The sequence below is a fragment of the Rhinolophus sinicus genome, chromosome 14 (assembly GCF_057876585.1).
Source record: "Rhinolophus sinicus isolate RSI-liver-muscle chromosome 14, RSI-T2T, whole genome shotgun sequence".
Taxonomy (NCBI): domain Eukaryota; kingdom Metazoa; phylum Chordata; class Mammalia; order Chiroptera; family Rhinolophidae; genus Rhinolophus; species Rhinolophus sinicus.
This window is the reverse complement of record NC_142514.1, coordinates 100968992-100982527: the sequence shown is the minus strand read 5'-3', so window position 1 is coordinate 100982527 and position 13536 is coordinate 100968992. Positions and strand designations below refer to the sequence as shown.

Here is a 13536-nt window from a genome sequence, read left to right as displayed (position 1 = left end):
TATTTGTGAATTTTCCAGTTTCCCTTCTATTGGTTTCTGGCTTCATTCCACTGTCAGTGAAGATGCTTTGCAAGATTTCAGTCTATTAAAGTTTATTAAGACTTGTTTTGTGGCCCAAAATATCGTGTATCCTGGAGAATGTTCTGTAGGATGTTTAGCAGCATCCTTGCCATCTATCCACTAGATACCAGTAACCCCCCTCTTCCCACCCACCAATTATGACTGCCAAAACGTCTCCAGACATTGTCAAATATCCCCTAGTAAAATTGCCTGATTGACAACCACGGTATTAAATATTGCTACCTTGTAATGTAACCTAAGAGATCATGAAACAATCTTATGCCCAAAGGTAGCCACTGTTGTTTCTAATTCTGAAAAGCAGAAAACATCCTAGATGTGTAGTAACAGAGGAAAGATTAAATAAACTGTGGTATATCTACTCGGTGTTATCGCAAAGTTAGTAATGCCCACCTGATGATAGAAACTAGAAGAATCAAAATCAACCCTTTAAAGATAATCTCTATTAAAAAGCTCAGTTATTTTTACATTCAAGAATTGCTAATGGCACGCCTATGGTATTAACTTCAAATACACACACACACACACACACACACACACACACACACACTTCCATCCAAATAAGTTGAAAACTTAAAACCTGAACGTGGATCTTTATTTACAGCAGCTTTATTCACAATTGCTGAAACTTAGAAAAGCAACACAAGATGTCCTTCAGTAGGTGAATGGATAAACTGTGACACATCCAGACAATGGATTATTCAGTAATAAAAGAAATGTGCTATCAGGCCATGAAAAGACATGGAGGAAATTTAACTGCATATTACTAAGTGCAAGAAGCCAATATGAAAAGGCTGCGTACTGTATGATTCTAACTCTGATATTCTGAAAAAGGCAAAACTATGGAGACAGTAAAAAGACCTGTGGTTGCCAGGGGTTAGAGGGAAGGAGGCAGAGCACAGAGGATTTTCAGGGCAGTGAAACTACTCTGCATGATACTATAATGGTGGGTACATGTCATTGTCCAAACCCAAAGAATGCACAACGCCGAGTGAGCCCTAATGTAATCTATGGACTTTGGGTGATAATGATGCATAGGTTCATCATTTGTAACAAACGTCCCACTCTGGTGTGGGATATTGATAGCTGGAGGCTGTGCGTGTATAAGGCCAGAGGGCACACGGGAACTCTCTGTACTATCTGCTCAATTTTGCTGTGAACCTAAAACTATTCTAAAAAATAGTCTATTAAAAAAAGACATCCAGGTTCAAAACTTGTCTGAACTGTTCAACCTTTAGAGAAAAATATAAACTCCATAGCCATTGTTCAACTTAGATAGGTAAATGATTAATGACTAGTTATCTTTTTTTGGTAAAATATGGCTCCATCACACTGACACAATCCAAATTGTCTATGAATGGTGAATTTCTAGCAACACATTCTTGTGACAGAGTAGTAACAGCAAAAGCTAATGGGTCAGAGTTATTAAGATCACATCTAGCTTAGGCACTTAACATCTCTAACCCCTTGGACAAAATATTGAACCTCTTACGGACTGTCGATTTCTTATTTTGTAAAATGGGGTTGTTACCTTAGAAATGGAAGTTAAGTAAAAATAACATAGGGGTCCAAATAATGTCAGGTGAAAAAAAACCATTTCGTTTTCATGAAAAAAACTTCCATACATGAATCTCAACTAAGTCCAAATGTTAATAATGTTTTGGTGATAGTATTATAGGTAACTTTAATTATTATTCAAACTTCTATCTTCCAAATTTTCTACAATAAACATCCATTATTTAGTCAGAAAATAAACACAATTTTTAAAACCACAACACAAAAACTGTAGAAAATAATATTTTATTGAAACAGTTTCTCAATTAACAATGGAGCAAAGTATAATTTGATTCAAACCTGTCCAACCAGCCTTAACTGCTAGTGAAAGAACTAAAACATAAAGGACAGGGTGGGACCCTTAGGTTTCATTTCTGCCAATGTGGCAAAAAAAAAAAAAAAAAAAAAAGGAATAAAAGAGACACAACTAGGCTCCCCTTTGCCCTGGGAACTGGGGTGGCAGCCCTAGCTCCTGTTACAGACAGAATACTGAAGGACTGGCTCCCCAACATCAGCATGGTGGGTAAAGGGCCCCCATCCTAGCAGAGCAATACACAAAAGAAAGCCAGCCTCTTCCTTCACCCACAAAGCCTGCCTCAAGGAGAGCAAGGTGCCATTTTTACATTCACACCATGTTTCCTTCCCCCAGAGTCTTAGGATAGGGGCGCACAGTAGAAAGCACATTTTGGCAGCCGAGGGAGTGAAGGAAAGGCTATGACTGGGAGGGCAGAATAGCAGGAAAGAAAGGGGGGCAGATAGTCAAAGGGACAGAGTACCAGGATACTGGGAAAATGACTGTGCTTGCAGGATGCTGGCATCCCACGCCAGGTCACTCCGCACGGCAATCCTGGGCCCAAGAGTCCACAGGTGGGAGCTACATGGTTTTCACACAGCTCATGCCCTGGAGAAGTGGCTGGTTTCCCTTCTTCACTTTCTCCGTTTACTCTGGCCACTAGGGGTCATACGTGCATGTGGGAATAGACCTAGATTTACTTCAGCCAGTCCAGATGTAAGGGCGTTAGGCAAGAGACAGCCTGATTTGCAACAGGAAGCCAAGGAAACCCACAGGAAAAAGAGTCAATGGGGATGGCAGTTTTTTTCAGGGAAAAAGAACTTGGAGGAGAAAAGAGCATAGACAGGCACTCAGAAACCAAACCTGGTAACCAAGGCTCTGTAGACACTGGCCCTTGTGTGACACTGATTTCGTGGTAGAAGACGAAAGAAATGAGGATGATCGAAGACTGGAGACTCTAATAATCCAGGATATTCTTCCCACTAACAGGCCTGCTAACCACTGACAGGCATTCTCTCACCTACCCACAGGCAACGAATTAAGACATAATAGTGATTTTTCCCAAATTTGGACCTGGATAGGTAGGGAACCGGGGGTGGGGTTGGGGAATAGAACAATTTCAGTTTTAACCACAGAACTACTCTGGAAGGACTGGTGAGTTGTCCCTTCCTTCCCCTTCTATGCACCTCCAATCACAGGTGAGAGAAAAGGAACTTAAGCCTCTGAGGGCACGACCAACCCCTCCCCCCAACCCTCAATGTTTAATAAATAGAGATGGTAGGAGAAGGGGGTGGGGATGATTGGGGAACTGGAAGGAGGGGGTTATAGTTCATCATTCTTCAAAGTTCGCTTCTGTTCTGTTGGCTGCTCCTTCTGTTCAGATTCTGTTGGGAGTTGGGGAGACAAAGGAATGACAGCAGGTGAAATGGAGGTAACTGGCCCTGGTCCTGAGCATATATTTTCCCCAGAAACCACCAGGCTTCCTGGCATACTCCCAGTTCCACCCTCACCTGCTCCAGCACCTTCTAACTCCAGAGGTTCCGAGTCTGCTGGTTCAGATCCTGCTTTTGGGAAGGAATAGTTTAGTGTCTGCAGAAAGGGGGAAGGGGCTAAAGGAGAGGTTGGCAAACTTTTTCTGTAAAGAGCCAGATAGTAAATATTTTAGTATTTGTTGGCCATACTCAGTCTCTTTGCATATTCTTGTTTTTTTAATAACCTAAAAATGTAAATATCATTCGTAGCTAGCTCATGGGCTGTTCAGAAACAGGATGTGCCTGCCAGTTTGCCAACCCCTGGGCTACGCGACGTCCCTATTCCCAGATCCCCCAACTCACGAGTCGCTTTCTCAGGTTCTGAAATGGGCTGTGTATCTTCAGTCTGGCCTGGAGGGAAACCAGGAGTAAAATGTAGTCCCAGGAGGGAAAGGAGACTTTCTTTCTGCCCAGTAGTATCTGGAACCAGGCACCTTGCGCTCACCTGGTGGACGGATGACCTTCTCTCCATGGGCACTGGCATTGAGTGGGGGTTCTGCCCGGGTCCCATTCTTGTCCTTGGGCCGGGGCCGTGGCTTGGTAAACTTGGCCTTATTGAGCAGATACTGCACCTCACGGTCCAGCGCCATCATCTTGGCCTCAATGTCTTTTGAGAGCAGCACAGGCCTCTCTGTGGCAGGAAGCTTGGCCTGCTCGGCCATCGTTGTATTTTTCCACGCCTGTGGGTAAGGCCAGAACAGGATCAGAGCTAACCATGGAGAGAGCAGACATCTCTGTTCCAGATGAAACAAACCCACAACCAGCCTCAGGCTCTTCTGTCGGACCTCAAATCACTCTGCCACCTCTGGCCGTCAGTCCCACAGGGTTAAGAGGACTCCTCAGAACGGCATTTGAGGCTCTCCGCAAGGAAGTCTCAAACTACATGTTTCTGGCTTACATCCTATTTGTACTAAGTACAGCTGAACCTCCTCATTACTCCCTTCTAGTCTTTTCACTTCTGAGCTCTGGATCAAAAAGTCCCCACATATCCAAAATGGTTTCTGCTTCACATGAAAATCATTCTCACCTGTCCAAACCTGGCCCACTTTCTGAGTCCAGCTCAAGCCCCAGCTCCTCAAAGCCGTTTTCTCTAATCCTCGAGGGATGAGCTCTGTTGCTCCTCCAACCTGACCACTCAGGGCTCTGATCCTCGTTTGGGGCTAATCAGACATGGTCTCAAACGCAAACATCTTTTCTCGCCTTCCCAATTAGCTGCTAAGCCCGGAGGAAGGGGCTGCTGAGTCTCCACTGCTCTGCACCTCCTGTGCTGCCTAGAATGGCACACTTTGCCAGTTAAGTATTTACACAGGGATTACCCAGGTCTCATTGATGACTTTCTCTAACGTCGTCATCTCCACCTCGGTGAAGATCTGGTCCATTTCTGGGATAAGCCGGGCCCCCCTGGAAGCCAGAGGGGAGACAATCACAGAAGGAAGTGGGGAATGGGGTGTGGGTGTGGGGAATGGGAAGCTGATGAGGAGACTCGGTGAGCTTGGCAGGACTGCATTAGGAAGAAAGGGCAAAGGGGCTGCTCACTTGAGAAACATGCTGGAATGGTTGAGGAGATTATCAAGGGCTGATAGCCGTTCAGGCCACTTCTTACGCTCTTCCACCCGAAAAAACAACGCTTGGCACAGCTTCCTCAGCTCAGCCAGCTTCTCCTTCAACATCTGATGTATGGGGGTAGGAGTGGGTAGAGGGGTTGAAAGGATAACAGGGGAGCCCTGGAGCCAGCCCTCTAGCCTTCTTTATAGTCTTACACCCCAGCTCTTCTCATTTTCTCCGATCCTGGAGAAAGCTCCCATCCTACCCGCCATGTCCTGGGAGGCCCCTCACCACTGTGGTGGCCCCAAAGCCTTCATCCTCCAGCCAGGTGGAAGCAGCGCTGAGTCTCCCAGAGATCTCTTCACGCTGTTCCTCGGTGGACACTTCCTGGTATTCAGGCTGGTACAGCTTGTCCTAGAGAGGTGCATACAAGTGCAAGCATGCAGTGAGCTCCTGAGAGCCAGAGCCTCCCCGATACAGGCCCTGGAGCAAGTGCGCCGCCCAGCCTACTAACCTGGGTCTCAAAGATGAAAGCTTCCAAGCTGTTGGCAGCTTTCTCCCGTTCCTGCTTCTCTAGGTCTCGGACTGTTAAATCCTGAAGTCTGTGGGACAAAAGGAGATAGGCATGAGGGAGAGGCTGTGCTGAACTCAGGCCCTGTTCAGAGAGCTCTCCCTCCCAGAGGCACCACTGCACACCATGGCCATCACACACACACGTGCAGTCTTTACTCACTTCTGTGCTGAACGGGCCAGCTCATCCTCGGACAAGTCAGGTAGGTCTAGAACAACCAGCTCCACCCCAATCTCCTCTACCATTCTCTGCTTCCGGGCCAGGTTCTGCTTCTTTTCTTCCTCCGGGGCTGGAGAGATACCCTCAGACCCTGTCTCCCCCTTCTCACTTGGCTTCTATGGGGGAAAAAGATAAGGATATCAGGAAAAGCTTAGGCCCTTCTATTCTCCACTGGCAGGGCTCGAGGAAATGAAAAACAAGACAGGCATCTGCTCCCTCAGCCTCTGGGGCCAGCCTGGACTGACTCTGCCTGCAGCTTACCTGGGCCTCAGACTTTTCACCATTTTCTTTGTCTGTGGCCTGTTCTCTCTCAGGGGCTGCATCTCCCTTAGGCTCAGGGGGTGGAGGCTGAGAGGTGTCCTCCACTGGGGCCTCAGCTTCCTCCTTGAGCTCCGCTTGCTCTCCAGGCTCATCCTTGCTCCCCTGGGCAGGGCTTTCTTCTTCCTCCTGGGACACAATCACAAACACACCACAGAAGACAGTCAGGACCTACGAAGCAGAACCAGCTCAGCAATGCCAGGTCGCCTGGCTCTGCTTTAAAGGGACTCACAGCTTGGGAATAGACAGACGACAACTATATGGAAATGGGCAGTGGGCCATCTGGACTGCAGCAGTCTAGTTAGACAAAGGAGAAAGATCTGGAAATGAGGGAAATGGGCCTTGGACCTTGTGCACAGGGACAGCTCAGAGTGCAGAGGAAGGTTTTATGGTTACTCAGCATGAGCTGAGAGGAAGGGGAGAGCTATTAAATCCTAGGGAGCTGGGATGCCCGTCCCAACTCCTTGCACCCACAGCATCTTTCCTGGCTCCACCTGCTTTCCTGGCTCCACCCTGGCCTTACCTGGACAGTGTCCGTACCATTTTCTTTGGTATCTGATGTGGTGCCACCTCCAAACAGGCTGGAGATGGTGTTGCCCAGTTCTAGGGGGAAGAAAGCCCAAAGACTCAAAGGATATCACAGCAGTGACTCTATCTCCTAACCCAAGGGCAAGGCCTGCTGCCTCCCCGAAATGCACACAAGTATATCCTTCTTCTCTCTCCCTGTCCTCCCCCACCCCTCGCATACACACACACACACACACACACACACACACACACACACACACACGTGCGTGAATCTTACTGGTCAGAGTTGATTCTTCTTCTGGGTTGTCCTCCACTAGTGTCTCAAACACAGACTCCACCTGAAAACAGGGGTTCAAGATGAAGAAACGTGCATGTGAACCCACCGTTTCTCCACAAACCTTCAGCCATGGTTGGGATCCACTTATGCACATCCATGATTCCTAGCTGTGCTGGCCTATTCTCTCGCCTCCTGGCATATCGCCTGCCTTCTTCTAACTCCTCTTGGATCAAGTCACCCTGCCCCCCTTTGACTATGACCCCTCTGAGGACAGGATCACAGCTTTTATTTTGTCCCAGAGTGCTGCACATCTCCACTCAGCAAGATGGGCTATTATTTCCCATAGTATGTTCTAAGAGATATTAACCCTCAGAATTGTTCTTCGAAACTGGGTTCCTCAGCCATTGTAGAGATCCTGAAATTTACAATGTCCATAGGCATTTACAGGCTGTAAGAAGGCCCACACCAAATCCCTGGTTAGCTTCATTTAGAGTCAAGATATATCTCACCCCCAAACCCTTCTCATTTCTCATATTCTAATACCATGTAGAACTGCTTTGGGAAAAGCTGGTGGGGCCTGGGCCCTTGCCCAGCACACAGGTTCTCCCTCTGCGCTCACCCTGACGAGGCTGAGCACACCACTCTCATCCAGGTGGAAGTGAGCCTTGATGCCCTTGGACTCGTAGTCGGGATACTTCTTGAAGCTCTCACCCACACCTTTTAGCTTCACTGTGGTCAGATTCTGGGAGCCAAATACCCTGGTTGGGAGGAAAGAGCAGTTCAGGGGAACCCACCCAACTTGCCCCCAGCTCTAGACTACACAGCCTCCTGGCATGAGACGTCGCGGCCCTCCCTGAGGACACACTCAGGAGGGGAGCACCCTCTGGAGAAGAAACTCAATGCAACCCCAACCCCACAGCCTGCTTCCTCTGTAGCCCCACCCACCAGGATCACCTGCTCAATCTTATCCTGTAGAGGAAAAAAGAATGTGAGATGGGACAGCACACAGTTGACCCTCCTCCTTAACCCTGTAGGCCTCAAGTTCTCCCTCCCTGGAGCTCCCATCCTGCCCCACCCCACCCCCTCACCGAAGATCCTCAGGCCCCAGGAAGCTGAGGTCACCATAGTTGATGTGAAAGTTGAAATCATGGCTGTAGCGGTTAAAGGTGATGACTTTACGTTGAGGGTAGGGCCCCATCCGGGAGAAGAGAATACGCTTATTGTGCTTCAGGCTATGAACCCCAGGTTCCTCCTCCACCTCCCTTGTGAACTCCACCTACACAGCAGACAGAAGAGGTACACTGGAGAACCAAAGCAGGTTCTGGGGCAAGGGTGGGTGGGAAATATTAATTGGCAGAAAAACAAAGGACAAGCTAGAGCAGACAAAAGGGGAGATCACACTTGGAGAGGTAAAGGGAGCTTGTCACCTGATCAGACAGGTTAACTCACCAGGATGGGATAGATCACTGCGTCTCGGACTACAAACGGCTTCACCTTAAAGGCTTTGCTGAGCGCAGCTGCCTGGTACACAGCCCCCATAGCGGCTGCTTCATCTGCATTGATGTTCTTCCCCAGCTCCTCCCTGTCAAAGTCCCAGGCTTCAGCACCATCTATACTGTAGCTCCCAGCCTGGCCTCCCTCCCCTCAGCCCTCCAGCTGCTCAACCCTCGAGTCCTAGCCCCCACACTCACTTGCGCACAGCCTTCAGCAGTACCTCCTGAACTTTGGGGACCCGAGTGGCCCCACCCACCAGGATCACCTGCTCAATCTCATCCTGCAGAAGGAGAAAGAATGTGAGATGGGACAGAGTTGACCGTCTTCCTTAACACAAACTCTTCCCTTACGTTTCTGCTCCCTTCTCCTGCCATCTAATTCCTTTCTATCCCACTTGTCTCCTCCCCCAGGCCCACCTGCAACTGACTACCCCCCTCACCAAATTCATTTCAGCACTCTGGAGGGCCTGCTGCACAGGCCCAGGCACCCGCTCAAATAAGTCTGTACACAGTTCTTCGAACTCCACTCGAGTCACTTTGGCCTTGAAGTCCACATCGTCCATGAGGCCCTCAATCTGGGGGAGGATGAAAAGTGTCAGTTTTTGCCCAAGTCTAGCTTTCTGAGTGAGCAGTCAGAAACCAAGGGAGCAGGACTTTAGGAGGATGGCAGAAGGCATGGGAAGAAGGGATGGACCACACCAGGCACAAGTAGCCTAGCTCAGGATAGTGAGGTCCTCTACCCTCTAGGTGGGGAATACTGCCCTCAACCAGCTATCTGTGGACACCTGTGCCATGTGGTCAACATTGGCGCTCAGAACAGTTTTCAGTCGATTAGCCTCACGTAGCAACTTGGCCATGGCACGGGGGTTCTCCCGCACGTCCTTTGCTTTCTGGCCCTTGCGCTGCTCATTGAAAAGCCCAGCCAGGTGCTCACGCAGCCGGAGCTCCATCTCTAGGCCCCCCAGGGTGCGGTCAAACCTATTCAGAAAGGGAACAGGGACAAGTATGAAGAACACATGGGGTCTCTTCATCTGTACAGGAACCTGATTCTCATCCTACATGGCAATGCCTCACAGGTACAATTCACCCATCCACTCATTCAACCGTAATTACTGGGTATCAATGTTATTTGTCTCTGGGGATACAGTTATGAGAAGAAAAAAAAAGACAGGATTCCTGCTCCCAAGGAATTTACATTCCAGCAATCAAAGAATCATATAAACGTAAAACTTTAATCACCCCATGTGTTATAAAGGAGAGGCAGACAATGTTATTAGAACCTATACATGGGAAATTTCAGCTACTTAAGAGATGTCAGGGAATGTTTTGTGAAGAAGAGATGCTTGAGCTGAAACCTAAAGGGTGAGTGGGAGTTAACTAGGTGAAGTGGAAAGAACATTCTAGACAGAGGAAACAATATGCATAAAGACCCTGAGATGGGAGAGAGTATGTTAAGTTCCAAAGGAGAACAGGTATGTTGAAGCTCAAACAACAAGAGGCTCAGAGTTAGAGACAAGCACATAGGCACAGCCTCATAGTCCGAGATAAAGGTTTGGAGCCACTGAAGGGTTTTTAAAGAAACAGACTATAATCAGGTTGGTATTTTGAAAGGAACCCTCTGGCTGCAATGTGGAAAAAGAACGGGAGGGAGCCCACACTGGAAGCAGGCGATCCTTGGAATTCTGCAGGTAAGAGGCAATGGTGGCTTGAGCTAGAGTGGTAGTGGTAGAGATGGATGGAAAAGAATGAGCTCAAGAAATAAAACAAGATGAGGTTATTTAAGGAAATTGGAAATGACAAGAGTGATAAAAAGATCGAATCTGACATCCTATATAGGGCTGATAGCCTGGTGGATTTTCTTAGAAGAAATTCAGTAAATTCCCTGCCTTTCAATCTGTCCTTCCCCATCTCCATCTTCCCCTTGTTCTTTGGGAGAGGAACCCCACAATCATTGATGCTTTAACCAGGAGAGCACTCCTGCAGAGAGCAGGAAAGTGAGGCAGTTGCCCCTCCAAGAAGGTACCCCTGACCCGAGGGTCTCTTAGCAAGCAGCCTTCCTCCCAGCACCCACTTACCCCACTCCCCGGATTTGTAGCTGTGGCTGCATCCCTGCCTCCTTAGTCTTCACAGTCTGGTAGGTCACGATGGTGCACACAGTGCTGCCTGAGCCCATGTCATAGAACATGATATTCTGTAGACACACCAATGCAAGTATCACAGGAACCTTATCCAACTCCAGGGTGCCTGCCTGCTTTCAAGGGATTGCACCAACTCTCTATGAAAGCCTAGCAACTCCAGTGAGGCTGAAAGGAGGCTGTCTATCCCAACAAGATGCAAAACAAGCCAAGTGGCCTCCATCCTCAGAACAAGCCACCCTGCAAGTCTAGTCAGAAGTTCCTCCCTGGCTCACCTGAGCAGTAGTATTGATATCTTTCCGGCGGAAGACACCATAGCTGAGGGCAGTGGCAGTGTTGTCATTGATGAGCTGCAGCACTTTGAGGCCAGCCATGTGAGCAGCCTGCAGCACAGCTCGGCGCTCAGCCTGATTGAAGAAGGCTGGCACAGTGATCACTGCATCCTTGATAGGCTGCTCTACAGAGGACAACAGAACAGGGCTCCCACCAGCGCACCACACCTTAGATGAGTTTCCCAGTCTTGGCACTATTGACACTTTGGGCCAGATAATTCTTTGTTGTGGGGGCTCTCCTGTGCCTTGTAGGATATTTGGAAGCATCCCCTAGCCTCTATTCAATAAATGCCAAGAGCAACTCCCCAGTTCTGACAACCAAAAATGTCTTCAGACACTGCCAGATATTCCCTGGGAGGCAGAATTGCCCCCATTTCAGACCCTAAGGAACCTGGCCTCCACTGGCCCCCACCTTGTCCTCTCACCTGCAAAATCTTCAGCCAGGGAACGGGAGTAATTGAGAACCATGCCCAGTACCTCCTCAGGTGAGAACTGCAGCTGCCTGGAGTGGGGGTGGGGGAGATGGAGTAGTTAGAGGCAAGGAAAGCCAGGCATTAAGGCAAGGCCACTTCCCCAGCAGAGCACTCACGGACTGATTTGGAAGTACACAGTCTGTCTCTGTGGGTCGAAGCCTAACTCATGCTCTGGGAAACGGACTCTGTAAAGGGCCACGTGGGGATTATCCTCCTGCTTTCCCAGGAGCTGCTGGAAGTAACGCAACGTAGCCTTTGGATTCTTGATGGCCTGAGAGGAGAGAAAAAAGAAACAGAGTATTAGGCTCCGAAGCCCACCATCACCTACCTCTTACATCAGAGATCGATAAGGGAACAGACTCTGGGGTCTGTTACCTCCTCTCTGCTCAGAGCTTCTGGGAAGGGGGTGGGCTGCTGGCTCACCATGCTTGCTGCACTGTCTCCAAAGAATCTTTCATTTTCTTTCAGGGTCACAGTCACTGGGGTTTTCCGCCGGGATTCCCTGAGGACAAGAGACATTGGGCCCAGGTGCCTATAGCAGAGTGTGGACCGAGGAGCCTCAACATCCCACATACAATCACCCAGACACTAAAGTCTATTGTGGGCACTTCAAAGAACACACAGTGGCTTGGAGCCCAGACTCCCTCTTTCCCCACCCTTGGTACTGGGGCTGCCCTCACTTGTTCAAGACAATTTCCATGGGCACTCCAGGTTTGACGATGGCCACCTTCATGGACTCGCTGCCCAGGTCGACAGACATCACTGCCAGCGTGTCTGAAGGGGAAACAGATTTGTCAATTAGCCCCTCTTCCCCCGCCTTCCTGAGGCTCCTCTAATCAGAGAACACTGTTTCCCATGGAGAAGGTAAGATAGCAAAAGACATAAACAAAATGCCTGGGTCCCGCTACTCAAGAGTCCAGAGATTTCTGACCAAGAGCCTCATTGCCCCTTCCCACCATGTATTATTCATCATTCACTCATTTATTCCTCCTTTCATCGCTCTGCTGGGGTACACACCACTTAGTGCCAACAGGTCTGCCAAGAGCACAGCCATCAAAGCCCAACGGGCTAGCCTCCTCAGCCTCTGCCTCCTGACACTGGCTGCCATTGTGCCCCTGGGGAGAAGAAAAACAACACTTGTAACAGGATGCCCTGAGTGAAAGAGACAGAACCTCATCCCAGAACAGGGAAGCTTTAAAATTCACACCTACTCCATTTCCACCCAGGGCAGAGCATCCTATACCCTTTCCCTTCCCTCCTGACAAGGCCCAAGCACACAGATGTCCCCATACAAAGGCCCAGGTGAAATAGCATGGGTCCTGGGCTCCATCCACCACATCTCTAACCAGGGAAGATAACTGGACAGGAGGAGGGGACCAGAACCTTCCTACTGCATAGGCAGTGAAGAGCGCACCCTAGCACTGGTCCTGGCAGACACCTGGGTGCGGCCAGGGATCCCCGCCCAGGGCTCAACTACCTCCCCACACCTGGAGCTCCCCCGCCGGCGCGAAAAGCCAGGCAGGGCCTGGACGGGAACTGAGAGGTGATGACGTCGGGGGAAGCCGGGATGGAAAAAGGGCCCGTCTCCTCCTAGAAATCCCTTTGGATTGTCCTTCCCGCTCCCCTTCTGCATCCCACTTCCCGGCCCCGCTGCCTAAATAAATAGACGCTGTGCCCAAAACGTAAGGTTCTCGCCTGGAGAGTACCGAGTGCCCGGAGTTCATCTAAGCCTCACCTGACGACGGCGACGGCTTCCCCCGGAAACGTGACCCGGCCCACTCCTATGGCGTGGGGGCGACCCAGGACCAAGCTGTGGGACCAAGCGCCCGGGTGGCCCGTGCGGCCCTCTCTCGCTACCGACCCGCCCCCAGAACTAGCACGCTACCTCCTCCAGGAGGGGTGGCCGACCCCCTCGCCGTCTCCACTCCCTCTACCTCTTGCCTCCGCTCCCGTGGCCCCAGCTCTGGGACAAACGCGGCAGCCGACGTAACCACGAAGCCTACAGCGCGCCCCGCCAGCCGGCGCCCTTCACAACTCCCCTCGGTTTGCAAACTGTTACATTAGCCACCAACCTCTCAGAAGCTTCTAGCGCACTAGCCGGCCCCGGACGCGGCGCGCTCTCATTGGAGCCTCCGCTGTCCGGCCCTGCGCCGTGCGCACGGCCCCGCCCCCGGCTGCCCCGGCGCGCG

At 50.1% G+C, this 13536-nt stretch overlaps 1 protein-coding gene across 4 annotated transcripts; it reads right to left on the bottom strand.

The window, feature by feature from the left end:
- Window positions 1-1862: 1862 nt before the first annotated feature.
- HYOU1 (hypoxia up-regulated 1) lies at window positions 1863-13495 on the bottom strand. 4 transcript variants are annotated; one of them, XM_019716327.3, is made up of 26 exons: window positions 13420-13495; window positions 12365-12462; window positions 12028-12121; window positions 11771-11849; window positions 11464-11618; window positions 11300-11376; window positions 10818-10999; window positions 10483-10598; window positions 9193-9385; window positions 8848-8982; window positions 8606-8688; window positions 8364-8496; window positions 8003-8190; window positions 7534-7672; window positions 6915-6975; window positions 6633-6712; window positions 6053-6238; window positions 5735-5907; window positions 5516-5603; window positions 5293-5415; window positions 4993-5126; window positions 4773-4857; window positions 3902-4136; window positions 3760-3807; window positions 3436-3486; window positions 1863-3309 (listed from the first exon to the last, which is right to left on the bottom strand). In XM_019716327.3, exons 2-26 carry the CDS (start codon window positions 12453-12455, stop codon window positions 3248-3250), a joined length of 2991 nt encoding a protein of 996 aa, XP_019571886.3. In that variant the 5' UTR covers window positions 12456-12462; window positions 13420-13495; the 3' UTR covers window positions 1863-3247. The 4 variants fall into 4 exon arrangements, with proteins under 4 accessions (XP_019571886.3, XP_019571885.3, XP_019571884.3 ...); XM_019716326.3 differs by lacking the exon at window positions 13420-13495 and adding an exon at window positions 13282-13419; XM_019716325.3 differs by lacking the exon at window positions 13420-13495 and adding an exon at window positions 13233-13401.
- Window positions 13496-13536: the final 41 nt, after the last annotated feature.